Below are 26,933 nucleotides of genomic sequence, written 5' to 3' on the forward strand. Positions count from 1 at the left end.
AAGTAGCCATGGTGATGGCGATCTGGGTATCAACTGGGGATGTGATTTTCAAAGGGGGGGCGATTATGTACAGGGCGAGAAGCAGAGCAAGCGAGGCCCTGATGAAAAGCTTGAATCTCGTGTACATGAATGCCCTTGTCGTGGCACAAAGCTGCACTTGCATGATGCATGACGCATGTCATGTCACGTAAGAAGTCGAGAACGAGGACACATATGCTGCCACATTGAAGATGGATCGGATTCCAGCGTACGGTATTGATTGTAGAGAACAAATCTATAGAAGCATCAACTTCCCTCATTGCATCCTTTCTAAACTCTTTGCCCGCCGTCTATTCATGTTTATATCTCTTTGGCCTAGTGGAATGGGTTAATCAATCCCAATGCCCAGTGCGTATAAGTGCGGTGCCTCGTCCAAACGTAAATCAAGCACCGGCTCCGTTGATCCAAAGAGCCCAGTTCTTCTCCCCGTCCCTTTTCCTTGCGCCAATCCCATGTTGTCTGTTCTTATTTTTTGTTTTTTTGCTCGTCTTGCAATGTTTATGGAATCAATGCCTTTACCAGGCGTCGTCGTAGTAAAACTCCATGCCTGTCCTCTCGGCCAACTGCAGTATCATGTTGACGGTTCGCTCCACGTCTTCCCGCCGGATTGGCAGCCGGTGGCCTCCATCCCACTCAAACCGCGTCGCCGTCCCCCTCTTGCTATACTCGTACAGCTTCCTGTGGTTGAAAAGCGCCGGGTCTTGCAGCCCGTGGATGTGCAGCGTCGGCGTCAGCACCATGTGCGCTTCGTCTTGCGTGCCCTGTACGGGCCAATCGTCGTAGTCGTACGACATCCTCTCGCCGGCGTGGATCAAGTGTCGCGGCTTGGTCAGTGTGCCTGTGCGATCGATGTGGACGATGGGCCCGGGAGCGGACATGACGACGGCGAAGCGGAACGTGATGCCCGGCAGCGGCCTCTTGGAATCGTCCTCGATGTGATCCTGAGCCCAGAGAAGACTCGACGAGATGACGCCGCCCTGGGAGAAGCCTATCAACCCCGCCCATTCGCCGGTGCCCTTGTCCTGATCGATCGCGTCTTGGAGCTGCTTCGCCAGTTTCTGGGACGCAACCACGGGGTCCATGGTCTCGTGCGCGTCTTTGTAGACCAGCCACCGCTTGAATGGCGCGAGCTCACCGAAGATGTTGACTACAGCCGGGTGCGCTTCATCCTCCATGTGGCCGTCGACAAAGACAAACCGAAACTTGTCCCTGAGCTTGCCTATGATGGCTCGGCATTGGATCTCGAAGACTTGGGCATTGACGCCCGCGCCGTGAATGCAGAGGATGCGCGGCAGAGTGAGATCCTCCATTTTTCGCAGTGACCGTGTGTGTCTGTGTGTGTGTGCCTCTGGTGATGAGGGAATCGAAGCGGCTGTTTGAGGACACGGGCGGTGTTATATCCATGCATATGCTGCTCGTCTTACCTACATACGAAAGGATTATTAGGGGTCCATATGCACGAAGATGGAACCCCGCACGTTAGGGTAATGTTCCATTGCTGGTCCATGTGAGATCGGCCCTGTTTCTTATCATGCTGATGGGGATCGTATTACTACTGCGTGAGCTATATACTAATGATGCTGTAAACGTGGGGAGTGGAAGATGTGGCACGAGCTTCAATTGCCTATCAACTACGGAGTCCGAAATGGTATTACAATGAGGAGAACCGGACACAGTGCAACGTACTCGTACTCTGTAATGATGAATCCATAAAGCTGACCACATACTGGGTATAGAGCGTGGAAGTGCCCCAGCATTACAGGCTTGCAGACTACATCAACTGGTAGCCATTGGCGAATCGTATTATTGCTAGCTATGTAGATACCCAACCCATCATCTACCGGAATGAATATAGTTGGCATACGCTCCCAAACCCATTAGAAAAGAGTTCCATCTCCATCAATCAATATCGGGCTGGATCTCGTCTCCGGTCGATGCTTGGCCGCCAGCTCTCTGCCGCTCTTCCAAGACCCAGCCTCCAGCAGTTGAGGAAGAGAGAGGGAGACCCCCTGTGGTGCCAAGATATCATTGACGAGCTTATGCAGCTCATCCAGGAGAGCCACCGTCATGGCTCGCCATTCCACAATCACATCTCCGGTGGACGAGAAGAGCGGCAAGGCTTGGCCGGAAGCCTCGATTCCTTTGCTGAGCACTTCGGGCTTCAGCTTCAAAACGCCCATGTCGACAAACAGTCCTCCATTGCGGTATTCGGGCAGGCCGGTTCCCGTTTCAATGTTGATCCATTTCAGCTTCAAAACCTTCATAAACGGCACGGTGAGGGAATATCCAAGCCATTGGGTCAGCTTGTGGAACGGATGGATTCCGGCAGTTGGGTTTTCGCCATTGCCAGACTTTTCCTGAAGCACGCGAAGAGGCCATGCGTCTCCAATCGGCTGGTCGTTGATGCGTGGGCGGTTTGATGGCCACGCAGGGAGGAGAATGCGCTGGAGGATGCTCCAGAGAGCTTCATAGTTGAGCTCCTTGTCCTTGCCATCCTTGAGTAAGTAATCTGAATAAGATTCATTAGCATTGCTTTACTTTAGTAACGAAGCATATTGCATGCTGAAGAAAGACTTGCCAACCAGCAGTCCAGGACGACCAGTTTCCCCGAAAATCTCCGGAATAGAAAGAAGAGACTTTCCAAAGTTGTTGAGCAGCTCAATTCGCGATGCAACACCCACCATTGGATTCTGGGGGCTGATTTGGAAGTGATGAACGAAGGCGTCTTCGGTGAGCTTGCCGAGACCATGTCCTGTGCAGTGTTAGCTGGGGGTGCCAATCATTGGCAAGCCAAAGGAGGCAAACCAAAAGAGGAGGGGGGAAATTACCATCTACTGTAGCCTTGTTCCCATCTGTGGCTGAACTAAAGGCTCCGTCGTTAAACATGTACAGCGAGGCTACGGCGATGCCTTCACTTCGCCCATACGCCTCGTCGCTGCCAGGCTCCCGAAAGGCCCAAGTGTCACCCGCGCCAGCATCGAGCAGCACAGACACGAAGAAGAGGTCGATGAGGCGGCGCGTGATTTCCACGTCGTCCGCTTGACTGTCTTGCCATTTCTGGACCAAGGTTTCCAGCCGGGTGATGCCTCCGACGCTGAAATGCTCCCACCTTCCATGAGGCGGAATCTCAGCGTATCGATCGGGGCCAAAGTCTCGCTGCACTCACGCCGTTAACAATGCCGAACGTCCGAGCCTGTCGATGAGAAAGAGAGGTTGGCGGAAATGGGCTTACCGAAATGACGCCGGCGACGAATTCTGCCGTCTCTTTCATCCGGCCCTCGTCAAGCACAAAGTTGTTGAGGCCCCCATTTCGGGCCGCTTCTAAGACGATCCGTGAGCGCTCTCGGACCGCGCGGAGACTCTTGAGATGTTCAATCTCCGATGCAAGAGTAGCCGCCATTGTCAGTAGCCAAGGTTATCAACGCCTGAATCAATATAAAACTATTTGATTGTTTGAAGAAGCAAAGCAAAGCCTCGAGATGGGCACGAGACGAGACAGGATATGACACGCTCCCAATGCCGACCCAACGATGATGCCCCGCTTAATTCTCACCCAGGGGCGTCTTTGTTCCCCCGCAAGCCGTGGCTCGGAGCTTGCCGAGAGGCACCGGACACTGCCGTTTTACTATAGATCGGGTTGTTCTTTGCAAGTGGCAGATACGAGGGAGCAATCGAAAACATTGATGCGAGTTGATGGTGTTTGATGGAGAGGAGATGTAAGAAGTAGATTGCGGTGACGGGGTTGAAAATCCAGCTGTGAAATGTCCCTCTTTACCTTCATCAGTGTGTGGCTTTTTTTGTGTTCAAGACTCGAAGTTTGCCATCTAGCATCCCGTGTCTCAAATTTCAAGCTGGTGGCGATACCAGATACTAGAAGAATATAGCCATGGTACAAACACTAGAAGAAAGTAGCAATGATGGCAAATGCATTTAAGCAACTGGCATCGGCATCATCTACAATAGTTGGCTCGATGCCTGGTTCAGGCCAAGTGGATAAGCCATCGTGTTCTCTGCTGACTGATTGTGAACAGTAGACTGAGCCAAGATCTACCTGCAAATTCATCAACTTTCCGTGGCGCAAGGCTCGGTGGCAGCTTAATGAACAAGTTTCAGAGACTCGAATCACATCAAAGGGATGGAGATGTAGTAAGGTAGGTATGTACGAGGATATGCATGTCCGTTGCAGCGAGTTTGCATCTATTCAGCAAAGCGCCCAATGCGACCCGTAGGCATTCTACCGCGAGTTGCTAGTAGGCTCGGCGAATTACACATGGAGTGAGTCCTTTAAAACGATGTAGATATTTGTTTCTTTATGCCGGATATCGGGCAATGGAAAAGGGGAAGCGGCAGAAGAAGGACTACTGCAACCCGATACAAGGTGGTGCATGCAATTCCTCGGCATCTTGCGAGTGCCACGCTTGAGATCGCCGCTCTCGGAACATCGCCATTTTCCTGACGATACACGACGATTTGGAAGATGCTACGCCGAGTTACCCGTGCAAGAAGAGATTCCCGAAAGACATCCATATTCAATAATCTAGAGCTAGAGATAGCACAGGCATCTCAAAAGAGACATGATCAATTGATAACTTACCGGATACATTCCAGCCGCGAGGAAGATAAGGATCAAACGCATCGACACGGTGGGGCAACACAAAGCTCGCGTGTTGCATCTCCATCCGTTTGCCAGTTATCAGCATCCGCCATGTGTTACCCATGCAAGAGAGATAAGGGCAGATACTGTAGATACCTACAAGATGCAAAAGAATGCTGCAAGATGAAAGATATCAGAATCAGTGTCCGCTTCAGGCTCGACCAATGTACAGACGTGAAATCATCAACATCAAGCCCCATCACCGCAAACGGATTTACTCCACGCGTTTCCCCCTCTTCCTCAAGCGCAAGATCGGCATCTTAACACACACGACCCCCATGTAACCAATTTGATCAACTGCCGTGTTGGCACATAGCTTGTGTCTTGTGACGTCGATGCAACGCTGATCCAATCATCCAATCGCTGTGTCTTAGACGGCAAGACGGCCAATGTCCGATGCACAAACCGGCAAGACATGGCCGAGATAAAGACCATGAGATCCCGGTCTCGAGCTCGTTGCTTCTGCTTTGTGTCCTCCTCTTCCATCGCGATGTGGCCGTGAGATTGCGCTTATGACTATTTCCGTGCCATTCGTTGAGAAGAGAATCTCATCGTGACAGCGACCATGCGGAGCCACGATTTGGGCATTGACGAGGCTCAGGTCCCCGGAACGGTTTTGCTCGTTGATGTTGGGCATACCGCCGGCACTCTGCATGCTACCAAGCAAAACGACATTGTCCTCATCCCAACGCCATCAACTGATGTAAACGACCCTTTGAATTGGTCGCCATGGCGGAAGCGCCAGCACCTCATGTGCCTGATTGCGTGAGTCTGCAATTAATCCTGCATGTTATATTGCGCTCCATAGCCAGTGTTCACATGAGACTAATATCGCATCTGTGTCTCCCGGCCTAGCTACACTATGTTCAACGGCATGGCATTGTCCGTCGTGTATTCACTCTTGGTTCCGCTGTCCACGGCTTTGGATGTTAGCGGTAGGACATGCAACAATCCCCACAAGAACAGGATTCGAGCGCTTGACTGATGGATTGTCTCTTTTACAGTTGGCAATCTCAATGAAGGAACGGGATACATGTTCTTGTTATGCGGCTGGGGCCTGCTTTTCTGGCAGCCGTTTGCCCTCCAATATGGCAAACGACTGACATACCTTCTGTCCATGCTGGGCATCGTTGTAAGTGATGGATATCTGGATGATGATAGTTCCGAACTCTCCCTCAAATGAGATCTGACATTCGTAGGCCGTCTCCGTTTGGAGTCCATATGCCAAAGGCCAGGGCCAATGGATTGCCCGCAACATCATCGCCGGCTTTGTTGCCGCACCCATCGAAGCTCTACCAGAAACGTCCATTACGGACATTTACTTTGCCCATGAGCGAGGCACTTACATGGGATGGTATGCGTGGATTCTAGCTACTTCCAATTACTTTGCGCCAGTCATCTGCGGCTTCATCAACGACAGCATGGGCTTCAAATGGCCCTTTTACTTCATGGCCATATTCGGCGGAGGCTGCTTCGTCTTCCTATTCTTGTTCCTCGAAGAGACAAACTATGATCGTCAGCCGTTGGAAATCATCTACGCCGAAGATACTCACAAAGGGTCGGGTGAAAAGACAGCCTCATCATCACCAGGGGCGGCGACTGGCAACGAGAGTGACGAGGCAGCTCTTCCCCAGGACAATGTCAATAGTGTCATGCTCCAAGGCAGTGAGAAAACTTATTGGCAGAAGCTCGCCCTGCTTGATAAACCGCGGCCGTTCTTGATGCATAGGCGCGCGTGGCAGATTCTCCGATTGATTGCCTGGCCTGTCGTTTTCTATTCAGGGTTTTCGTACGGCACGTATCTCGTCTGGTTCAATATCTTGAACGCAACATCATCCGTTGTCCTCGGTGGCGCGCCGTACAACTTCAAGCCAAGTATCGTTGGTCTGAGCTATCTGGCCTGTGTCGTAGGCGTTATTCTTGGGTAGGTGCTGTCTTTTCTATCCTGCTCAATCCGATACATATCCTCACATCTTCACGACTGGCGACTAATGCCATCCATCTCATAGGTCTGCTTACAGTGGCATCGTCTCAGACTGGTTCGTCATCAAGCTTGCGCGACGTAATCGTGGCATTTTCGAGCCCGAGCAACGTCTTTGGCTTTTCGCATTGACGACGATACTGGTGCCGGCTTGTCAGATCCTCTGGGGTGTCGGGGTAAGCAGCCGAATTACCTGCCCAACATCCTGGGAAAGAAATGCTAACTCGACATAGGCCGCCCATCATGTCCATTGGTTTGGACTTATAGTTGCCATGTGCATACTCGCAGCGTGCAACACAGCTGGCATAACCTTGTCCATTGCATACCTTGTTGATTCGTACCGAGAAGTGTCGGGAGATGCGTTGGCATCATGCATAATTATTCGCAACACAATGAGCTTTGCTATAAACTATGGCATTACGCCTTGGCTGGATGGCCTGGGATTGCAGAATTGCTTCATCAGCGTTGCATTTATTGCGCTGGCCATCTGTGCCATATTCCTGCCATTTATCTGGTTCGGCAAAAGGCTTCGTAACTTGAAACGAGAGAGTTATTGGCGAGAGGTCAAGCTTAGGAGAGAATAACGAGACATTACTCAATCACATGGTTGAGTAATCACGATCTTGTGTACCGTTTACTTTGCCCGTGTGTGAATGAGCCGTGTTGGTAGGCAGGATCATGGTGGCGACACAAGCATCATATCACAGAATATATAAAATTGGCTACTTGTATATTCGTAGCATACTATACATGGATAGGGATGGGTTCAAGTTGTGCATCACTACACTCCGTTTATCTTGCCATTGACACTCGGCAGCAATGACTGGGCAATTCGGTCCAGCCCATCTATGACTGTCACCATTTCTTCGCCACTTAAAGCAGGATGTATAGAACATATCCTCAGCACCAACACTCCTTTTAATCTTGTCGTCAATGGCGCGGCCAGACTCTGCTCAGTCGCTATTTGAGAAATTTTCGTGTTTAAGTCGTCCAAGCTTGCTGCTGGGATTCCAGAAGGCTTGTATCGAAAACAAATAATGCCCATCTGCGCTGAAGATACAATCTCCCAGTCCGGCAGGCGCTCCAATGATGCCTGTGCTATCTCTGCCAGTTCGAATCCGTGGTTGATAGCATCGTCAATTGCATCTAGACCGAGGAGTTGGAAAGAGAACCACAGCTTCATTGCTCTTGCAGGTCGTGTAAGTTCCGGCCCATAGTTCCAGAAATTGGGCAATGACTCGGCTGTCTCGGCAGCGTCTTGAGTGTATTCTGCAGTTGTTCCAAAGCTTGAGGTGAGTTTTTTGCGATTTTGAACGAGCACCATTCCGCAGCCGTAGGTCTGAAAAAGCCATTTATGAGCGTCCCAAGAAAGACTGTCGCAGAGTTCAATGCCGTTAAGAATGCTTCGGCGGAATTTGCAAAGCAAGGCAGATGCACCGTATGCTCCGTCAGCATGGAGCCACAGGTTTTCCTCCTTCGCAATAACTGCAAGTTCAAGAAACGGGTCGACGGTGCCGGTGTTTGTAGTCCCTGCGTTGCCAACAATAAGGAACGGAATCTTGCCAGATGCTTTGTCTTCTTCAATGGTTGATCGAAGCAGAGCCGTACTGATTTTCATCTGATCATCGCAAGGGACCTTGCGAATTTGCGCATGGTGAAATCCAAGAATTCCCAACCCCTTTGCCAGTGATGAGTGGGTTTGATCAGATGTATAAGCAATTGCTTTCGTCCTTTGTTCAAACGAAAGCTTTTGATCCCGTGCCACCATGAGCGCCGATAGATTAGCCATCGAGCCTCCAGAAACGAAACAGCCTCCCGCTGTCTCGGGATACCCAACGACATCTCTTGCTAGCCACGACAGGAGATTCTTTTCCACGGCGCTGGGCCCAGAACTTTGATACCAGCTTCCGGCATGCGTATTATAAGCAGAATTGAGAATTTCTCCTAACCAAGACAAGTCCGACGCTGGAGATGGGATGAAGCCAAAGAATCGTGGATGGTCCATCCTGACGCGATATCCGAAAATCTTCTCCGCGTGAGACAGTGTTGCCTCAATCGAGGCTGGTGCCTGCGTTGGCTTTGCAATGCTCCCTATTTCTTTCTCATCCTGTGCAGGAATAATGCTTACAATGGGTTGTGAGGGTACAGTTTGTCTTTCCTGAACACAAAGTTGCAATACTTTCTGTGCCAATTCGGCGAAATCGTCCTTTGGCGCCGTCCCCATTTTGCAGTGTTTCGGAGTTTGCGATGAACGACACCGGTAGTTGTGTATACAAGTAGAGTTTTCTAAAGGTGTCTTGATATACTGTACCATTCCAAGACTCGAATCAAGAACTCCTGTTTATTTTAACTCTGCAATTGACTCATATTCGGACGGGTATCGTCGGTTGCGTCGTATTCTCAACTGTTTTCTGGAATCGAAGCGACACCGGAAGGCCCACCAGCTAAGACGAGTCTTGGGATCCCCAATTTGGAGCAAATGATGGGGTTATAGGTCCGCTAACTCATCAGGAGCCCAGGGTTACAGACTTACTCAGGTTTGAAGCCAGATAACATAAAAACTTAGATCCAAGACAGATATCAAAAGGTTTGCAATACATATCACCAGTCTATTATATGACGGGTGGCTGGAACCCTCACCACGCCTTTGCCTTCTACTCAAGCCCGGAAAGCTAAATCACTGGGGATAAAATTCACTGCTACCGCTAGGATGCTGACCAGAGGAACCAGCATCACATCGGTATAGCAATTCCGGGCTGCCATGGTCTTGCTTTGCCATCTCCAATCGACGCTTTGACGATGATAGAGAACAAAACTTCTCAAAGACCGTCGAAACCCGAGGCGACATTCAGGCGTCTAGACCTGATTTGGTGGATAGATGGAGCAGGTTATGAATCCCCAATTTGGAGACTTTCAAGTGGCTTGTCTATTGGCCGTCTTTGAGCGAATCTCATACTTTTTTGTGGGCTGGGGACATTCCACGCCTTTTCCATGTATTTAATCTCGGCACTTCCCCAAATTCCCCCAATTCTGCAATCTGCAGATACCTTGTAACTGCTCCAACGAGAGAACTACATCTGCACGAAACAATATGCCCAAAGCTTTGAAAGCGCCCACAAAGTCTTACCGATGCCATCGCTGTAGTCGGCTGTTCGCGAGGTCGGAACATCTTCAGAGGCATGAAAGATCACGTTAGTATTCGTGTTTCCCACCCATGCGAGGTATTGGTGCTCAGCATAGTGTACATACATAGATACGAAAGAGAAGCCCTTTCAATGCTCTCAATGCCCCAAAGCATTTACAAGAAAGTGCGTCCCCTTTTAGTAATATTACCAATACACTATAATAACAACTAGCTAAAAGAGATTTGCTCTCGAGGCACCATCGTCTTTCATACCATTCGGAGAATGCATCACAATCCTCGTCCTCCGTTACAATTCCAGTAACACGCTCTTCTCAGCAGTCTTTAACATCCATCAATATTCTACCAGATCCTACAGCGGATCATTCCAGTGGACATGAAGAACCCATACTTGAAAGCGCGGACAATATCCTAGGCGCTCCTCTCAACGACGCTGAAGGTCATCTGACAGCTACAGGAACATCAGAGTCTTATGAAGGCCATATCGCTCAGAGCAATAGTATAAATCAGCCGCTGGATTTTGCAATTGGAGATGACACTGTCGATTATCTCACAGTTGGCTCCATAGATGATTTTACGTCTTTTATGGATAGCGTCTCCGTCCCCACGCATCCATTCTCTCCGACTTATCAACCGGTACCATTTATTTTTCCAGTATCTGATCAACCTTCTGCCAATGCTTTGAACGAAGATTCCACAAACAAATTTACATGGCGAAATGAAATACCAAGACAACGAGTCCCACGACTTGCCACTTCCTTGACGGCAAAATATGACAATTCTTCTCTTTCTTAAACTGGATTCAGGCTGGCACCGATACAACCTGAGTATGAGTTGACCAATCCAGACCAACAAGATCGACAAGGTCTGCTGCATATACATATATCCACGGAATGTCGGCAACGAATTATCGATGATTTAGATGGGTTTTCCGATTACATCAACAAAGACTTCGATTTGCCATCACGGCATGTATTGTCAAGATTCTTCGGCGGGTATTTTGATACTTTCCATGACCACTTTCCATTCCTTCATATTCCAACTCTCAGACCTGAAAACCTCAGTGTCGAGCTATTTCTTGCCATGGCGGCGGTTGGAGCTCGCTATACACACGAGTTGGAAATGAGTAGCGTCTTATTTCAGATGGCAAAAGTCTTAGTACTCGAGTGTATTCGAAGACACAGAGCCACACATCCTATCGCTACCCATAGGCTTCTATTTGGCAAGTTAGCCGCCTCAAGCGAGCAGGCAGGGGAGTCTTCACGCCTCCAGGGGAGTGCTTCAACCATAGACGACCGGCAGAATACTATTCAGACAGTGCAGGCGATGCTCTTATTAGTCGCAATTACTACCTGGTCTGAGCCTGGCACTGCGTCTGATGCCTTGTCGATGCGAAGCATGCTAGACTGTCTTATAAGAGAAGAGGAAGCACTTTGCATTCCTCAGGCGCAGCATTTTGATGATTGGAAAAGTTGGGTTTACTGTGAAAATATCAAGCGAATCGTTTATGTTGCGTATTGCTTCATCAATATGCACACCATAGTTTTCGACATACCCCCTTTGATGTGGGCAAAGGACATCAACTTTGGACTTCCATGTCGTGAGAAAGAGTGGAGGGCTAGGGATGAGGCGGAGTGGAAGCAAATACGCGACGCTGGAGGACAAGCGCCTCGAAACTTTCAAGAGACCTTTGCAAGTCTTTTCGCTAGCGGAGGCGAGATGGATGAAAAGTCAAAGACGAGTCAGACAAGCTTCTCATCTTTGGGAGGCTGCGTCTTGATGCATGCCTTGATTCAACAGATCTGGCTGACGAGAAACTCTGGATTACCGTCTCAGCAATTAGAGCACAGCCTTCCAACAGAGCATATTGGTGCGTTTGAGAATGCATTGAGAACATGGGCAATGTATTGGGAACAGAATCAAGAATCTTCCATGGATCCTTTGAGCCCTCACGGCCCTATTGCATTCACATCTACAGCTCTTATGCGGCTAGCCTACATACGCCTCAACATGAATCTTGGCCCAATACGTTGTCTAAGTAGTTGGGATCCTCATTTGATCGCGCAATCCCTTCATGCGAGCCCCCCAGTTCAACGCAGCGAAAGACTCACTCGGGCTGCTCTTCATTGCGCGCACGCACTGAGTATTCCCGTCAAATTGGGCATAAACCATATCGCTGAAACACAAGTCAGATTCTGGTCAAATCAACATGCCTTGTGCTCTTTAGAGTGTGCGTTATTGCTCGCAAAGTGGCTCGAATCAGTCACAAAGAAAGATCCTGATCCTCCATTGACGCAAGCAGAGGAGCGACTTTTGGACTTTGTAGTCCACCTTGTAGCTGAAGCAGCATACAAAGTTCGATGCGAGAAGATCTGGGAAAGAAAAAATTCTCTCAATGTGCAGACTGTTCGGCTATGGGCAAGGCTGTATCAATGCAAAAGCGTCTGGGAAGTGGTGGGCTTGATTGGAGCTTCATTGAACATATACGCAGACATACTGGAGCAGAAGTGCTCATCAGAGGGGAATTGAGGCATAATGGTATCCCAGAATCTCCTATAACTTGGCTTAGTATACCCGTAACGTGCTTGCCGCTGGAAATTGCCTATCAATCATAAGCAACAGGGCTGTTCAGCTCCTCTAATGCATACGATGATGTCCAAAGTATTGCTCGCACGCTGTGACAGGTTGCAAAGTCAACTATCGTACGGAGTTGCCGATTGTTACTAGATAAGAGCCCATTTATCGTAATGGGACGTAAAATCTCGAGGCATAGATTAAATCTAGTTTTGGGGGAAGCTTACTGTAATGTAAGTCTTGTGGGTTTTCCTCAAAGTTCTATTCCATTTGGTAGGACTGCTGGAGATGCCGAAAGCATTCAACTTGCAATAGTTTCAGCGCCTCCCCCCGTCAGTCTCAAGGACCTTACGCCAAAGACCTGCTGCCTAATAAGATGCGCTGTCTGTTCTCTTGCAATTCACACGCGTAACCAGCGCGGCGTGTGGGCCTAAACAGCCACTTAGTAGCATCAGAATGACCAGCAAAAGGCTCTAGTTGGAGCTGGGGGGGATGAGCCACAGCATATTACTCCGTACTTTTTGCATTGCCGAGAGAAATCACATGATGAAAGATTCATATTCCCAGTCATTTTATTGCCAACAATTGTTGAGTTGTTATTTTCCCACAATTATAGTAATTGAGACGACTTGTGTTTGATCACTGAGACCAAAGAATTGAAAGAACAACTACGGATCTCTTTGCGTAAGCCTAAAGATGCAGGGCGCTCGGGGCTTTGTATCCTGCTCGTCATGCCGACAAAGAAAGTTGGTGCCTCTGTCCCCTCACCAAGAATTCTCCTTACCCTTTTTTTGATGCTAGATTAAGATGCGATCGGAACGAACCGTGTAGCAATTGCACGACCAGAAATGTCGACTGTATTTACGCCTCATTACCACGTGGACGTGGTGGCTTTACTCACAGGGGAAATAACAACCAGCGCCCTGAAGTTCGCCTACGGAAGTTGGAGCAACTCATCGGGACAATCGTATCCCAAATACCCGAAAATCAAGCATCAGGCACCGCAATAAGTTCATATAACGCCGGAGAAGCAAACAATCTCCACGGAGACCGGACTTCTAGCTCAGCTGCTCATGAACAAGTGAGGGGCGACCTTTCCCGGAATGACCAGCATATGGTCAGGCCCGGCCGAATGATGTCGAGTGACGACCAGACGATTTACGTATCTAGCGTTCACTGGGCAGCAATTTGTAACGAGGTGAGAATTTACGTTTCCATGGTCTTTACAGCCTCAATGACACTATCCTTTATGCAACCACTTTAGATTGCATGCCTTCGAGAGAATTTCGATGAGCAAGAAGCACAAAGCCATACGGAGACTATGGTGCAAAGCCGAAAGAGTAGCGAGCCCCTGCTATTGGATGGCGTAAGAGAAGTGTCCAGCGTGGAAGACATTCTATCCGCCATCCCTCCAAGAGATTTCGTGAACAGATTAATATCCCGATATTTCAATTCCAAGGATCCCTCAGTTGGTACTTTAAGACTCTTTTCAAGACCTAATTCACCATTAAAGCTAATTGTATGATCAGCTGCCTTTCACGCGCCATCATTTCAGCTTGAGGTATGTATAGCCACTCTGGGGACGCAAGGAACCGTTGATGCTCAAGATATCTGATTCAACTTTTTCTTTGCTTAAGTATAAGCGCTTTTGGGATAACCCGCGCGCCGCCTCCCTTCCTTGGATAAGCTTATTATTCGGAGTAATGTCCATAAGTGTGTTTCTGCATATGCGCTCTGGAGATAAACTGTCAGAGGCATTCGGGAATCCTGGAGACTTGAAGGATGACTTCCATCGACGCGCTACCGAGTGCCTGCTCTTGTCTAAATATTCAACCGAACCTGGCGCATATACCATTGAGGCACTCCTCTTTAACATTCACAATGAGTTTGTGCGATGTAAAGATGCCCATTTAGGCGTCTGGATTCTGGCGGGTATTGCTACGCGATTAGCGATGCGAATGGGATATCACCGTGATCCAAGCCACTATTCACAGTTGTCCGTCTTTCAAGGAGAAATGCGCCGCCGCTTCTGGGCGAGTATCTTGCAGATGGATGCACTCTTTTCTTGCCAGCTTGGGTTACCGGCCATGATTCAAGAATCACAATATGATACACAGCTTCCGTCCAATCTTCTGGATGAAGACTTTGGTCCCGATACCGCCAAGCTTCCGAAATCACGGCCCGAGACTGATGTCACTCCCGTGTTATACACGATTACAAAAACGCGATTTATGTTGCTGTTTCGTGAGATTTTCAACCAGGTTGCTCTACAATGCGTGGCAGAGTATGAGGAGATAATTGCGCTGAGCCAGCGTCTTGAAAACGCCTATACCCTTATTTCTCCTCATTTTCGAATGACCTCTCTCGAAGACTACATAACGGTTCCGCCTTATTCATTAATCCAGAGGTATAACTTGGAGCTTCTGTTCCAAAAGACGCGATGTATTCTGCACCGCCATCATATGGCAAAATCCTACCAAGAGCCGAAATACAACTTTTCGAGGTATTCATGCGTTGAAGCGGCAATGGCGATTTTAACGCACCATGCCAACATTCACAAAGAAGTGCAAGTCGGAGGTCTTCTTCACAGAGAAAAGTGGTTTATTTCATCACTTGAGCAGCATGATTTTCTGCTAGCTTCCATGATTGTCTGTCTCGAGCTCACCTCGCAGACTCAAGCTAGTCCAGAACGCGACGACGAAATGACCGGGTTGGTGAGGTTTGACCGTCAAGAATTGATTAAAGCACTGGAAACTTGCAAAGTATCTTGGCATAGGCTTAAATCAGACTCCTTCGAAGCGCAAAAAGCATTCGATATGCTCTCGGTCATGCTGGATAGAGTTTCGATGGGCACACAGTCGGAGGGAGAGCGACGTCTTATGGACAGAGTCGCCAGGCATGATAACGGCAACTATACAGCATCTCAGCCTATGGATGACGGTAAGTCTACTAACTATACAGTATTTTTCGTTATCATGTGCTAATCTTTGCATGCTTGATTAGATCCTATGCTGGTACCAAGCACATTAGGGGGCGTGGAGTGTCAATTGGGCTCACTAAAAACCTCACAAACAACTACCGACACACCATTTCTCAATGAAATGGATTCATTCCTGAATGGCCAAGATATGATAGATTGGGTATGTACTTATAACCCACGTAAACCTGGCGATTTGCTGGATAGGTGTTGTGTGACTTGTTTGCATAGAAGATTATATGCTGACGAGCCTTCAATTACGTTTCGCCAGAATGCATGGGAGCTATTCATGAAAAACTCTCGCGGGGAATCGCAGGGCGCTTAAAGAAAAAGGCTCGCTGAACCTCAGTTGCCCAGCTATCTTTCACAGCTTACGGAATTTCGCTCGACAATCCCAATGGAAATCTGAAACTTTGTGCTCGTGACCATGACCTTTCGGAATGCAAGTATCCAGATACATCATCTAAACTTCCTAGTTGAGTCTGTGCCACATATTATAACGCCCTAAACACCGCACTGTTGACGGCATGTAAAGAGACAAATGCAAAAACGAGGGGGATGCAAAACTAACCATAGCATTGTTCGTTGAGGAGCGATACGGGCTTCATCATCTGCGCCACAGTCTATGCCCAAAGTCGCTAGCGCTCCGGATTTGGATCACGGTGATAATAACTCCGATGTTCAATTGCAAGAACTAGTGAAATAATGAGGATACAAAAAACAAATGATTCATATGTATTGTCAGGTGATGGCATATATCGGAGGCCGCGGACATCTCTATAGAGGAGCCCCTTAAGACCAAGCCTGTTGAACCCAGGTCTAGGTAACTAATTGAAGGATTTAACATTCTTTCCAGGTGTCCAAACGAACAAGGGTGGATGAGAGCTGGTATACTAGAAATTCCCGAGTGGTTTGTGGCATAATTTATTTGCGATTATGCAACCTTTCTCTAAGAACAAGATGTGCAGTGTCTGTGTAACTGAATTTACATGTCCGCAACAATGACTATCAATCAGCTTAACTGTAGCCTAGCTAAGCACTGCTGAACATATGAACCGTATATACGCGTCCTGAATCATTGACGTAATTTCTTTCTAGCGTACTCAGATGTAGTTTGATTAGTCCTTGCAGAGAATGGAGAATAAAGATCCTGTTCCGATGATAGCTGTGTACGTTCTGCACGTAAGAGCGAGATCCGTGGAATTCCGCGGATGCGGCTCCGCAAGTCCGGCAACCTCTGAGGCGGCCCCACCTTCGGTCGAAACAGATACATGCCAAAGAAAGGAAGCAAAGAAGGCTGCTTAAAGGCGTGAGAAGTATATAAAGATTGCTAGAAGCTCTTGGATACAACCACTTGTTTCAATCATCAGAAGAACGCAGAAAGCTGATACTCGAAAGATCTCTTGATACATTCCACTTCTTTCATGGTCGATTTTGAGCAGCAAAAGCCCCTTACCCTTGAGTATCACCAGACATTATGACACGCCAAAAAGAAGAAGAGTTTCGGGTAGCCGATATGCCTAATTTGAGTGGCTATGTTGCAATTGTAACAGGCGGTGAGTATCTTTGGCCACTGGATTTTTTCTACAGGAGTAGCGTGTAAAGTAACATGTCGACATAATAGGCAATTCAGGCATTGGATATGAAACAACGCTACAGTTGGCTACTCACGGAGCCCGAGTATATATTGCAAGCAGATCTAAAACTCGCGTCGATGCGGCAATCAAGACCATGAAAACCGGAAATAGTGGTCTAGACATTCACTTTCTCAAGCTAGACTTGCAAGATCTTCAGAGCATCAAGACGACGGCTGAGGAATTTTCACAAAAGGAGCCTCGTCTTGATATACTCATCAACAATGCCGGCGTTAGTATTTCTCTGGAATATTTAGTAATATCTGCTAATGAATTTGCTCCTATCACAGATAATGGCTTGTCCTTTCGAATTAACCAAAGATGGATACGAACTACAATGGCAAACTTGCTTTCTCGGGCATCATGCCTTCACAATGTGTTTACTTCCCCAGCTACGTTCGGCTGCTCAAAGTAGCCACAGCAGAGACCGAGTGAGAATTGTAAACGTCTCAAGTGATGCTGCTACAAGTATGGGGCCGGATAGCATTAATTATAAAGATCCTAATATGGCCGATTTGAAAGGAGTAACCGCCCCATGGTAAGCAAATATTACCACTTACGATAAAAAGCTAACTACCTTTCATCTTTTGTATCATCTTTTAACCAATGGCGAACTCGGAACTGGCACATATACACAGGAGGAACATGTGCTGACATATTCGCTTTCTACCTAGGAAACGTTACGGTCATTCGAAGCAAGCCAGTATCATTGTTGCCAAGGCAATCACAGACCGTTACAAAGCTATCGGCATTACAGCTTATTCTTTACATCCGGGCATCATCAAGTCAAATCTCCAGAGCCACGATACTTCCTTTCTTGGCATGCTGTCTCGAACCGCGATGAAAATTTTCCCGACTCTTTCACCAGCGGATGGGGCACGCACCAGCTTGTATTGTGCTACAAGCCCCGATGCTCCCTCATTTGCTGGCCGGTATTTTATGCCATTTGGAAAGGTTGGGACGAAGGAAAATAGGTGGTTGGATGATGCAAAAACTGTCGACAAGCTTTGGACGCTCGCAACTAATCAGCTGAGGGATCACGGGTTTGTAATCGATGATAATGTTGGCAACGCTGATGCATAAGCTTTTTATCGACTTCGAAGATCAACGGGAGATGCAAAGGTTACTTTCCACATAAATCCAGTGATTGGACAGCTTTACTTGTAAGATACAGAGCTTCTCTTTCATACTTGTGGTGCTGAGAAGGATATACATTCTCGATTGGCCTTGTTTGTAATTGAGAACCATAATACACTTGATATTCAGAAACATACTTTAATGGAAAATGAAAACTACATTACATCGAGACATTATTACAAGTGAAAATACTTCTGAACAGCGAGTGAGGTCTAACTTCTCGTTTACAGTAGTTGGCTCGCACACGATTAGGCTGCCGAGAGCCGATAGGATTAGTTATGCAGAAACCCGTTTAGGAGTTCGAAGCATCACACCGCCACCTTCGCCGTTCTACCGCACCGACTGTCCGTCCTTACGTGTTCAATGAGTGCCAAATTGTCAAGATGCAGGCCACGCGTCAATGTTGCTTGTGAGTTTCAATGGGTTTGTCGGGAGATGATACGCTTGTGCCCTTTCTTTATGCGTGGTGAAGTAGTGAGCGGACACGTCATGTCGCCGATTTCACCGATTTACGAGCGTACACGACTCGTAGGTGCTACACCACAATTGAATCTTAGTCTTCAGTACACTAAACCTTTCATATATATATCATCTCTCTTCTCCCTCCAAATATGAAATCTCAATCACTCAACAATCAAGTTCAATCAAGCCTTTCAGAGCCAACTCATCATATCAATCAAGCCTTTCAGAACCAACCTAGCATATCAAGCATATCTTTGAAACTCGACCAGAAAATGTCTACCAAATCCTGCTCAGTTTTGTCAATTGGCCTCCTGTGCCTATCCCTTTTGAGCGTACCTGGCTCAGCCCAGCCAACTGCCGATCCTTTAGGCCCAAAAGGGCTTAACTGGGTGCTTCCTTTTGTTGGCGACTGGAACTGCTATCAGCAGGGTGAGAATGGGAACGGTGGAGGTGGCAGCGGCGCCGGTGCGAATCTTACGTACTCCATCAAGATGACCAAGAATAATGTGACCCTGGACTCCATCCAGCCGAGCCCATTGCTCACGGCGCACTCTGTCATCACTTACGACGCTGAGAGCGAAATGTTCAACTACACTTACAGTGACAGCGGAGGCAACAGCGGACCTGGTACCTCTGTTGGCTGGGAGGAGGGTGGTCACTTTCGTTTCATCACTTGGCCCCTGACCAATCCCGGCAGACCGGGTATCCAAGCTCGAACAATGGATGATTTCCTGCGACCCACCGGCCCTGATCAATTTACCGACAAGTTCTACGCCAGTCAAGATGGAGGCAACACCTGGCTGCCGGCAGGTCAACTCGACTGTACCCGTGCCGCCAAATCTCCCGCTAAGGAGACATAAGCTTTTACGCAAGCTTTCAATTTGGCACAAGATGAGGCTGAGCCAAAGGAGAAGCTAATGGGTTCGCCAGCCACCACGATATCTAATGCTGGCAAATACGATGCTGGGTTATAGACTCGACCGCGCTTTCTATCGCTACTAAATGATTTTCAAACTATGGAACTTTTTTAATATCCCATAATAGCTTGGAGTAGTTAGATCGTCTTTTCGTTCATGTCTTTCTTTTAGAAGTTTTGTTTTGAGTTTTAATAAATCTGTTTTACATATAAATCTACGGTGTCGTGAAGATTACCAATGGTGCATGAATAGTGGTCCTGGCTTGCTTCTTTTTTAAGGTTATATTGCAAGCGCTAGGTTATTGAAACGAGTGATGACCAGAGATGTAAACGCAGGATGCGAAATAAGTTATCCTGTCTTGCCCATCTCTGAACGACACCATCAGCCTTACTGTTCTACCAACACGCCACAGATGAAATAAAACCACTGCCCTTTCTCGTTCATCTGCTTTGATTCAATTACGTCTCAAGTTAGAACAGTGTTACCCAGGAGCAGTTAAAGACAAGATTAGCCTGCGTACAAGGTCACACGTGGGCTGAGCATCCCCTGCCCTACCCACCAGTGTGGAGAATATGAGCGAGAGTTACTGGATTAGGTTGTTGTGAATTTCCCTTTTGCGATTTCTCCACATGGCCGAGAGCCGCTTCAAATTCAGCTTCAAATCTGGGGTGGCTGTAGTGCTAAGAATGGCTCCACGGTGTTTTCAATAGAAGCATTCTTTCTGTCCTGCAGCTTGCTATGCCGAGGATATTAGGGATCTAACAAGAGTATCAACACAGGTGGGGTTATACGTTTTATTCCCTGTTATAGAAAATGCTACTCTCCGGCTATGGTAGTTTATACTTTCTAGCGGTTTATCCCCCGCCATTTGGTATAATACCGAGGCTTCAAGATGCAGAACCCACTCGCGATACATCTATATGTAGGTAGCTCAGGTTGCATCAAATGTTGAACCATGTGCATTTTACCCCAACGAACGATTAATTTTTCTCATGGATAATACACGCGATCCCCCGTTGCCCAATGGGTTCGGGGCTGCAACAAATGTTACTATGATCAAGCAGAAAATAAAAAGTTAGCAGTTGTCCATTATTCTCGCCGTCTCGAAGTATAATTGACATCAAAACGTAACCTTTATGGAAATATAGCCAAAGCCGATGCTATCGTTTCCTCTACAATCCCTGTCGCCGCTCCCCTGCAGAACTTTCTTGCATTGACTAGGGCCGGCGATGTTTTGTATCAAAGTACAGCTGGGACTAGACAGCTTGGGTCTTCGGAGCCTCTCCAATTCGACGATGTGAGCAATTGACCTTGATCCTAAACCTAGTGCACTTGTCGGAGATTATTCTCACTTACACTCCTCCGAGCACTTCACTAACCATTTGTAGATGTTTTGGCTAGCCTCTCATACCAAAATCCTTGGAGCGATGGCACTCCTCAAATGCATTGACATGGGTTTAATTGGGATTGATGATGGCGTTTTAGATCATTTACCCGGCCTAGCCCAGGAAGAAGTGTATGTCACCGCTCCCTGCTCTCTGGTAACTTGTGAAGGCGAGGTTTCTTTAACAGCTCTATTTTTAGTCGACTTAATCCTAATGATCCAAGCTCGGCTACGCAACCTCGAGTTGGCGATATTACTGTTCGCAATCTCCTCACTTTTACAGCTGGAAATGCGTACCCTGTAGTAGATATTCTTGCTGCTATAAATCCGGAAACGATTATTACCGACCCAAAGGCCTTTTTCCCAACTAACAAAAGCGTTTACGAGGGTTCACACGCAGCCAACCCGAACCAGATTTGGCGCTATGGCGCTGAAGCTGATTATAGTGGTCTGCTTGTCGAGGCCCTGACTGATGTAAGCTTGGGCCAATTCATTCAAACCTACTTGCTAGATCCTGCAGGAGTAGAGGCAAAAGACTTTACTTTTACTTTGGATAGTGAACAAAGAGCCAGACTCGTGGGCCAGCATGTCAGAGCTAGCCCAGATATGCTTATTCCAAGAGCACCGATCTACGACGATGCACACATTCAATTTGAAAGCGCAGGAGCTGGAGGCTTTGGCACTATCAACGCCCTTGGGCAAGCTCTTCTTCCTCTTATTAATCAAGGAGTCCATCGTAAGTGTCTCATTTGTTTCCTATCAGAATGAAGCCTATATAATACCGCTATAAAAATACTTGGTTTGAGTGTTTCACTTGAACCTTTTCAAGAAATGAGTATATAAACTAATAGATGGGGTGTATATAGCCAAGACAGGTAAAAGGGTTCTGAGTTCTGAAATCGTAGCTCAGATGTTTGCTCCACAACTTTTTGAAGCTGCGGTTGAAAACGGCCTTAACCAACCATCTCAAGCCTCCAATGACGGCGGGGTTCTATTTCCAGGGACACCCAAGCAGTGGGGTCTTGGAGCGCTGCTTTTTCCAGAGGGATTCGAAACTGGCCGAGGAAAGTTCACCTTGGCTTGGGCTGGATTCACTAACGTGAATTGGCATTGCGATATAGAGAAGGGCGTGGTTATGCTAGCCTGGAGCCAGGAAATTCCGCAAGACGACCCGATTTATAATAACCAAACTCGATATCCTATTGAGAAAGTTATCTAGAGCCGCTATGCGATTGCCGTGAGGATGAGGCTGACAGTTTCTCCCCCCCGCAGAGCGAAGAGAACCGGCTCCTGTACGATGACGGAAATGGGATGCAGTACGGCAGCTTTGGCGACGCCGCGCTCAATGGAGAAGGCGACTCTGCAGAGGCCCAGCGAGAAAACGAGGCGCTGCAGAGAGTAGTCGCAAAGACGTCCAAGTCGGTTCTCTCCAGATTCCGTGATTGGCTTCTTTTGCAACCGAGACACTGACTTGACTTGGCTGCAGCAACATGGTCGACATCTTCGAAATCGCTCCGCAAGACCCCATCGGCCGAACTTCGACGACGACGCTCTTTGCTTACGCTGGCCAAGGCGCTCGGGTGGCGCGCTACCACCATCTCGTGTCCAAACTCAGCACACAAGAGGATAGCCCTCTCGCCGGTATCAAAGTTGATTGGCTTGCCGACGAGGATGCCGCCGAACTACACGGCGAACGCCCGGCCAGCCTAAGAACGCTCGACGACGACGATGCGGCACTTGTTGGGACTTTTGCAGATGCGGCCGCGGCCATGAAGTAATGGTGATTCCTCGGTTTCCTTTGCCAACGAGACGTGGTCGGTGAAAAATGGTGCAGCGTGGTGTCAGGAGGCTCAATGATAGATTCAGCACTCACAATCTTTTTTCCCTTTTTTTCCTTTTTCTTTATTCTTTTCTTCATCTTCTCAATAGTATCTTTTTTCGATACCCCGGGCTCTGTCAAAACGCTAGAAGTCTTCCAGAGCGACGGCATCTCAAGCGAGTTGCCTCTTGAACCGAGATTTACCAATTTCCCGGAACCACACTCCCTTTTTTTTTCTCCTTGGGAAAAAAAAAAGAGCGCATGACCAGGGGTGGCCGGCGCTTGTACCAACAAGAGGTCTTTACCAAAAAAAGAAGCAAAAAAATCCATATTTTATGTTGCCGTTCAACAACAAGCGTCCGCTACTCGATTGTCGTTTGGCACCAAAGCTCAATTGGGCCACTGTGATTGGAAGCATGGCATATGGGCCAATGCAAAGCCAGAAACGAATGTGAATTAAGATGATTAGAGGAAAGCCTCTCGCCAGCCTACGGAAACCATTGGGCTATTATTGCTGTCGAGTAAAAAGCGAGCCCGCGATGATGCTTCACCGCAAGGTGCCCATTGAGCGTCAGACACGTGCACGGCCGATCTGTGGAGCCGTCTAGTGCCAGAATATCAAGGACTGGCCGTCTAGCTAGCCGTCGGATTCCGTCTTTTAGCTTGGTTCTTCGTCGGCCTCGGCTCGCACCGCCGTTTTAGTTCCCACGGCTTCCGTTTTGAGGGGTGGGCAGGGTTCGGGGGGCACATCCAAGTCATCGGGATTGTGCCTGTTGACGGAACCAATTTGTCGGTAAATGGTTGTGAAGCGCAGTCCAGCTCGGCGGGCTGTCAGGACGAGACGACGAGGCCGGCCACCCCTGGCTTGTGAACCCCAGCAGCCGAATGAGAGCGACGCAGAGGCTAGAGAAGCCATGCCATCATTCCCGTAAGCGACAGGAGGGGGGTGACAGCGGAGAGTAGCTTCATGCTGTCGATTGCTACTGTACTCGTATGGCTTCCATTCGTTACGGTTAGCAGCTACAGACGGCAGTGGCTTTGGGCCCCGGACGGCATCCCGGGCTGTTTGACTGTCCACTGGCGCGGGGATCAAAGGGAAAACGATGACATTTCTGCGGAGATGGCCCATACTCATCAAGGAAATGAAATCCCGGCAGACCGGTCCTGCTTGGGCATTCCGCGGCGGAAATCGAATCGCAACGCATTTCAACCATGGGTGCGGTCCTCCTTTGCGATATATCCATGTGATTGATCCCCAACCGCACCCCAGACACTTCACGTCAGCTCCCTGGTACCAGTAAGCGTGCGTCCTGGCTTTTAGCCCGGTCACAAACGCGATAAGCGAGGCACTCATTCGTCAAAGTGCGATGCGTCGCCTGTCTGCTGGCGCGAGGATCCCACGCATACGGACACTTGTACTTTACAGCTGGTACCTACTTGTACAGATCGAGCCCCCCCGCTGCCACAGCCTCTGCTGTACAAGTACGAGCAAGAAGCACCAAGGGGATTTACCGGAATACCTCGTACTAATGGTTGGTGACGTCTACTCCTGGACGCTACTCCAGTACTAGCTGCCTCCGTCACATCAAGCAGTCGATGGACATTGGACACATTCAACCCTCACCCCGCCAAGGAGTTTTCGTCACAAGGAACTACCCCCAGTCGTTTGCAGTAGCAGCAACTTGGCCCACCCACAAAAACTCATCCAGCCCACCACCAAATGAAATCTGTGTGGTGCTAAATCCAGGCCCCCGGAAGCCGCGCCTCTCAAGGTCGACAAAGTACGAAGTATGGAGCGTGTCATTTCGGGATCCCAGTACCTAGGTATCTAATTAAAACAAAAAGGAGTGCGAGACGACCCATTCGCTACCGAAGCCCAAGGGCATGAAGAAGAAGAAGAGAAAAAATCCAACCAAACGTCCTGGAAATCCATCAAACCGATTATACAATGAAGTCGACCATTTGACCGACTCATAAAAAAAAACGCTTTTTTTTGTCATGTGCCCGGGACCATGCTGAAAATGCAAAAGATGAAAGACAACCCGAAAAAATAGCAGCGAACGACTTCCGTGGCTTAGCAGCCTTCAATAAAAAAATTCTTCCAACAAAACCAGGACCCCTTTTCTCTCCGTTTTTTCTATTCGCTCCGAGTTGACCCAATGCTGTGCTGTGCCTAATCTCTGATATCCGCTGGCTAACCTTTGACTTTGTGGCCGTGTCTTCTGTAAGCTGACCTTTCCCCCCCTGCCATCGTCACTGAAGCACAGGAAAATGTTAGCCACAGAGATGCCGCTTCTGCCATTGGTGGTTCTCTTGTGTCCGACTTTTTTTTTGTGTCTTGCATGCCGTGTCTCGACAGGGCCAGGGGGAGGGCTATTCTCATACCTGAGCAAGCGTTTGTAGCCTGCGCAAATGATCTTCATCCATTACCGCGATTTGGCCCCTGACAGAGGCCATTTCCTCCTCCGTCCTTTCGATGGTGGCTGTCCGGTTGCCCTCGACCTTCCAACGCTCCACATCTTGAGTCATCTTGGCGAGGCGCCGTCGTTTCTTCTCCGTGTCGTGACATAGCTTACAGACGTCGGGGTCAGGTTTTGTTTCATAGATGAGCTTCAGCCCGCAAGTCTCTCCCATTCGATATTCCTTGTTGCATTGCTGGCGGAAGTGGCCCCAGCGCCAGTAACCACAACTCCAACGAGTCTGTTCGAAATAACACATGGCCAATTCGTTCGGTGGATGGCGTCGATCGAGAGGAGGTAAACCCGAGGAGGAGGAGGAGGAGGGAGAAGAAGGAGGCGGTAGAGAGGAGGAGAACTGCATCACGAATCGAGAATATCAGCAAATGGACATTTGCCAAGCAATGGGCAACCCTTCAAAGCCAATCCTGCTCCCTCAGGCATAACGAAGGATCCCCTCTCTTTGCTCCATGCTTGGAGCAAGGTGATGATGTGAAGTGAAGAATTGTTTAAGCTGGCAACCTACAATAGACAGAAACGACCGGGAGGAAGCAATTTCCAGACTAGCGCCGGAATCGTTCGATGCAGGGCACCCCGTTTAGTCTTGTCGGGTCTCGCTTGGATATTCGGCTGGCGAGGATTGTTTCAACGTCGAATTGAGCGTTTTTGGGCTCGTCGTTCTGTTTCCGAGTCTGGGCTGGTGAGTCCAGCTGCTTTGCTTGAGCATTGGGGACGGCCAAGCTAACTTATACTCGCCTCAAGTCAGAACAACTCGCTATCCATTCGGCCCTCGTCCTATCCTTTTACCATCCAGCGCCTTTACAACCCAATCCTCGGTGGGACTCACAGCGACCAACAAGCACCTTCCTTTACACGGGCCAACAAACTTCGTCATTATCGTCCTGCTTCCTGCGGGATAAAAAAAAAGATGCTTTGATACGTGGATTGGGTATCCGTACTTTTTTGCCCTATACCAACATGCCAGTTGCCCTACTCCCACACACCCCTTATTTTCACCCACTCGCACACCCCTGCTGCCGTGTGATGGCGTATCCTGTAGCACGTTCCTGGCTTCCAAGGTAGGGGGGGAGGGGGGTGGGAGTGAAATTGTGCGTGTGTGCGTGTGGGGGGTCGATGTGGAGGTAGCCTCGATGCAGAACACCACCACGACTGCCACATACCTTGTCAAGCTTGTCTTGCCTTTTGCCAATGCCACCGCTGTCATGGCGCTACAGGTACACACAAATCTCGACTAACTGATCCAGCTTTGACGAGAGAAGCTTCCCTTCAACTGGCCCAATTCCTTTGCTTCATCGGCTTTAGGTCGACATATGCGATTTGGGTTCCCCATATCCACATCCCCTTTTTACCTTTTCCCTCCGCTTGGCCGCTTTGGGGAGGGGGGTTCCTCCGGTGGTGTGCTCGTGAGCCTGCAGAGTGCTTTGCCACGTTGGTCCAGCCTCATAGGCTGGCCGTAGAGAAAAACCCATACCAGAGTCCCCGCGTTTTATTTTAACATGCTACACACAGGCGTACCGGCACATCTTATCTGTAAAAAATACTCCGTTCCAAAGCTCAAAGTTCGGTTCCCATCTTGGGGGGGTTTAAGCTTGTCCACACCATGGCGAATGGAGAGCAGGAAAAGGAGAACAAGAAGCAAGATTTCAAGACGGCAATGACGCATTTCGAAGAATCAAGGAGGGGTGCGTTGACGATGGGTTTGCCACATTTCGGGGCCTCTGAGTCTTGGTGCTTTG

General features: G+C 48.6%; 10 protein-coding genes across 10 annotated transcripts; 5 read left to right on the forward strand and 5 right to left on the reverse strand.

The window, feature by feature from the left end:
• Positions 1-554: 554 nt before the first annotated feature.
• Triagg1_8939 (uncharacterized protein) lies at positions 555-1,349 on the reverse strand (the record flags this gene model as incomplete). Its single annotated transcript, XM_062903841.1, has 1 exon — positions 555-1,349. One exon carries the CDS (start codon positions 1,347-1,349, stop codon positions 555-557), a length of 795 nt encoding a protein of 264 aa, XP_062752061.1.
• Positions 1,350-1,916: 567 nt separating this feature from the next.
• Triagg1_8940 (uncharacterized protein) lies at positions 1,917-3,439 on the reverse strand (the record flags this gene model as incomplete). Its single annotated transcript, XM_062903842.1, has 4 exons — positions 1,917-2,548; positions 2,639-2,791; positions 2,868-3,195; positions 3,272-3,439. The coding sequence occupies 4 exons, from the start codon at positions 3,437-3,439 to the stop codon at positions 1,917-1,919; spliced, it is 1,281 nt and encodes a 426-aa protein (XP_062752062.1).
• A 1,819-nt stretch (positions 3,440-5,258) lies between these two features.
• On the forward strand, positions 5,259-7,258 carry Triagg1_8941 (uncharacterized protein; the record flags this gene model as incomplete). The annotated part of the gene is made up of 6 exons (XM_062903843.1): positions 5,259-5,458; positions 5,549-5,628; positions 5,698-5,825; positions 5,893-6,617; positions 6,703-6,850; positions 6,908-7,258. The coding sequence occupies 6 exons, from the start codon at positions 5,259-5,261 to the stop codon at positions 7,256-7,258; spliced, it is 1,632 nt and encodes a 543-aa protein (XP_062752063.1).
• A 197-nt stretch (positions 7,259-7,455) lies between these two features.
• Positions 7,456-8,898, reverse strand: Triagg1_8942 (uncharacterized protein; the record flags this gene model as incomplete). The annotated part of the gene is made up of 1 exon (XM_062903844.1): positions 7,456-8,898. One exon carries the CDS (start codon positions 8,896-8,898, stop codon positions 7,456-7,458), a length of 1,443 nt encoding a protein of 480 aa, XP_062752064.1.
• Positions 8,899-14,117: 5,219 nt separating this feature from the next.
• Triagg1_8943 (transcriptional regulator family: Fungal Specific TF) lies at positions 14,118-15,374 on the forward strand (the record flags this gene model as incomplete). The annotated part of the gene is made up of 1 exon (XM_062903845.1): positions 14,118-15,374. The coding sequence occupies one exon, from the start codon at positions 14,118-14,120 to the stop codon at positions 15,372-15,374; it is 1,257 nt and encodes a 418-aa protein (XP_062752065.1).
• A 1,470-nt stretch (positions 15,375-16,844) lies between these two features.
• Positions 16,845-18,084, forward strand: Triagg1_8944 (uncharacterized protein; the record flags this gene model as incomplete). Its single annotated transcript, XM_062903846.1, has 4 exons — positions 16,845-16,923; positions 16,992-17,233; positions 17,292-17,539; positions 17,676-18,084. 4 exons carry the CDS (start codon positions 16,845-16,847, stop codon positions 18,082-18,084), a joined length of 978 nt encoding a protein of 325 aa, XP_062752066.1.
• Positions 18,085-18,872: 788 nt separating this feature from the next.
• On the forward strand, positions 18,873-19,460 carry Triagg1_8945 (uncharacterized protein; the record flags this gene model as incomplete). Its single annotated transcript, XM_062903847.1, has 1 exon — positions 18,873-19,460. One exon carries the CDS (start codon positions 18,873-18,875, stop codon positions 19,458-19,460), a length of 588 nt encoding a protein of 195 aa, XP_062752067.1.
• Positions 19,461-20,944: 1,484 nt separating this feature from the next.
• On the forward strand, positions 20,945-22,679 carry Triagg1_8946 (uncharacterized protein; the record flags this gene model as incomplete). Its single annotated transcript, XM_062903848.1, has 5 exons — positions 20,945-21,033; positions 21,102-21,637; positions 21,807-22,111; positions 22,174-22,319; positions 22,388-22,679. The coding sequence occupies 5 exons, from the start codon at positions 20,945-20,947 to the stop codon at positions 22,677-22,679; spliced, it is 1,368 nt and encodes a 455-aa protein (XP_062752068.1).
• A 699-nt stretch (positions 22,680-23,378) lies between these two features.
• Positions 23,379-24,074, reverse strand: Triagg1_8947 (uncharacterized protein; the record flags this gene model as incomplete). Its single annotated transcript, XM_062903850.1, has 1 exon — positions 23,379-24,074. The coding sequence occupies one exon, from the start codon at positions 24,072-24,074 to the stop codon at positions 23,379-23,381; it is 696 nt and encodes a 231-aa protein (XP_062752069.1).
• Positions 24,075-25,099: 1,025 nt separating this feature from the next.
• Positions 25,100-25,540, reverse strand: Triagg1_8948 (uncharacterized protein; the record flags this gene model as incomplete). Its single annotated transcript, XM_062903851.1, has 1 exon — positions 25,100-25,540. The coding sequence occupies one exon, from the start codon at positions 25,538-25,540 to the stop codon at positions 25,100-25,102; it is 441 nt and encodes a 146-aa protein (XP_062752070.1).
• Positions 25,541-26,933: the final 1,393 nt, after the last annotated feature.

This window comes from Trichoderma aggressivum (assembly GCF_033847375.1).
Source record: "Trichoderma aggressivum f. europaeum strain CBS 100526 chromosome Unknown scaffold_047, whole genome shotgun sequence".
In the NCBI taxonomy this organism is placed as follows: Eukaryota; Fungi; Ascomycota; class Sordariomycetes; order Hypocreales; family Hypocreaceae; genus Trichoderma; species Trichoderma aggressivum.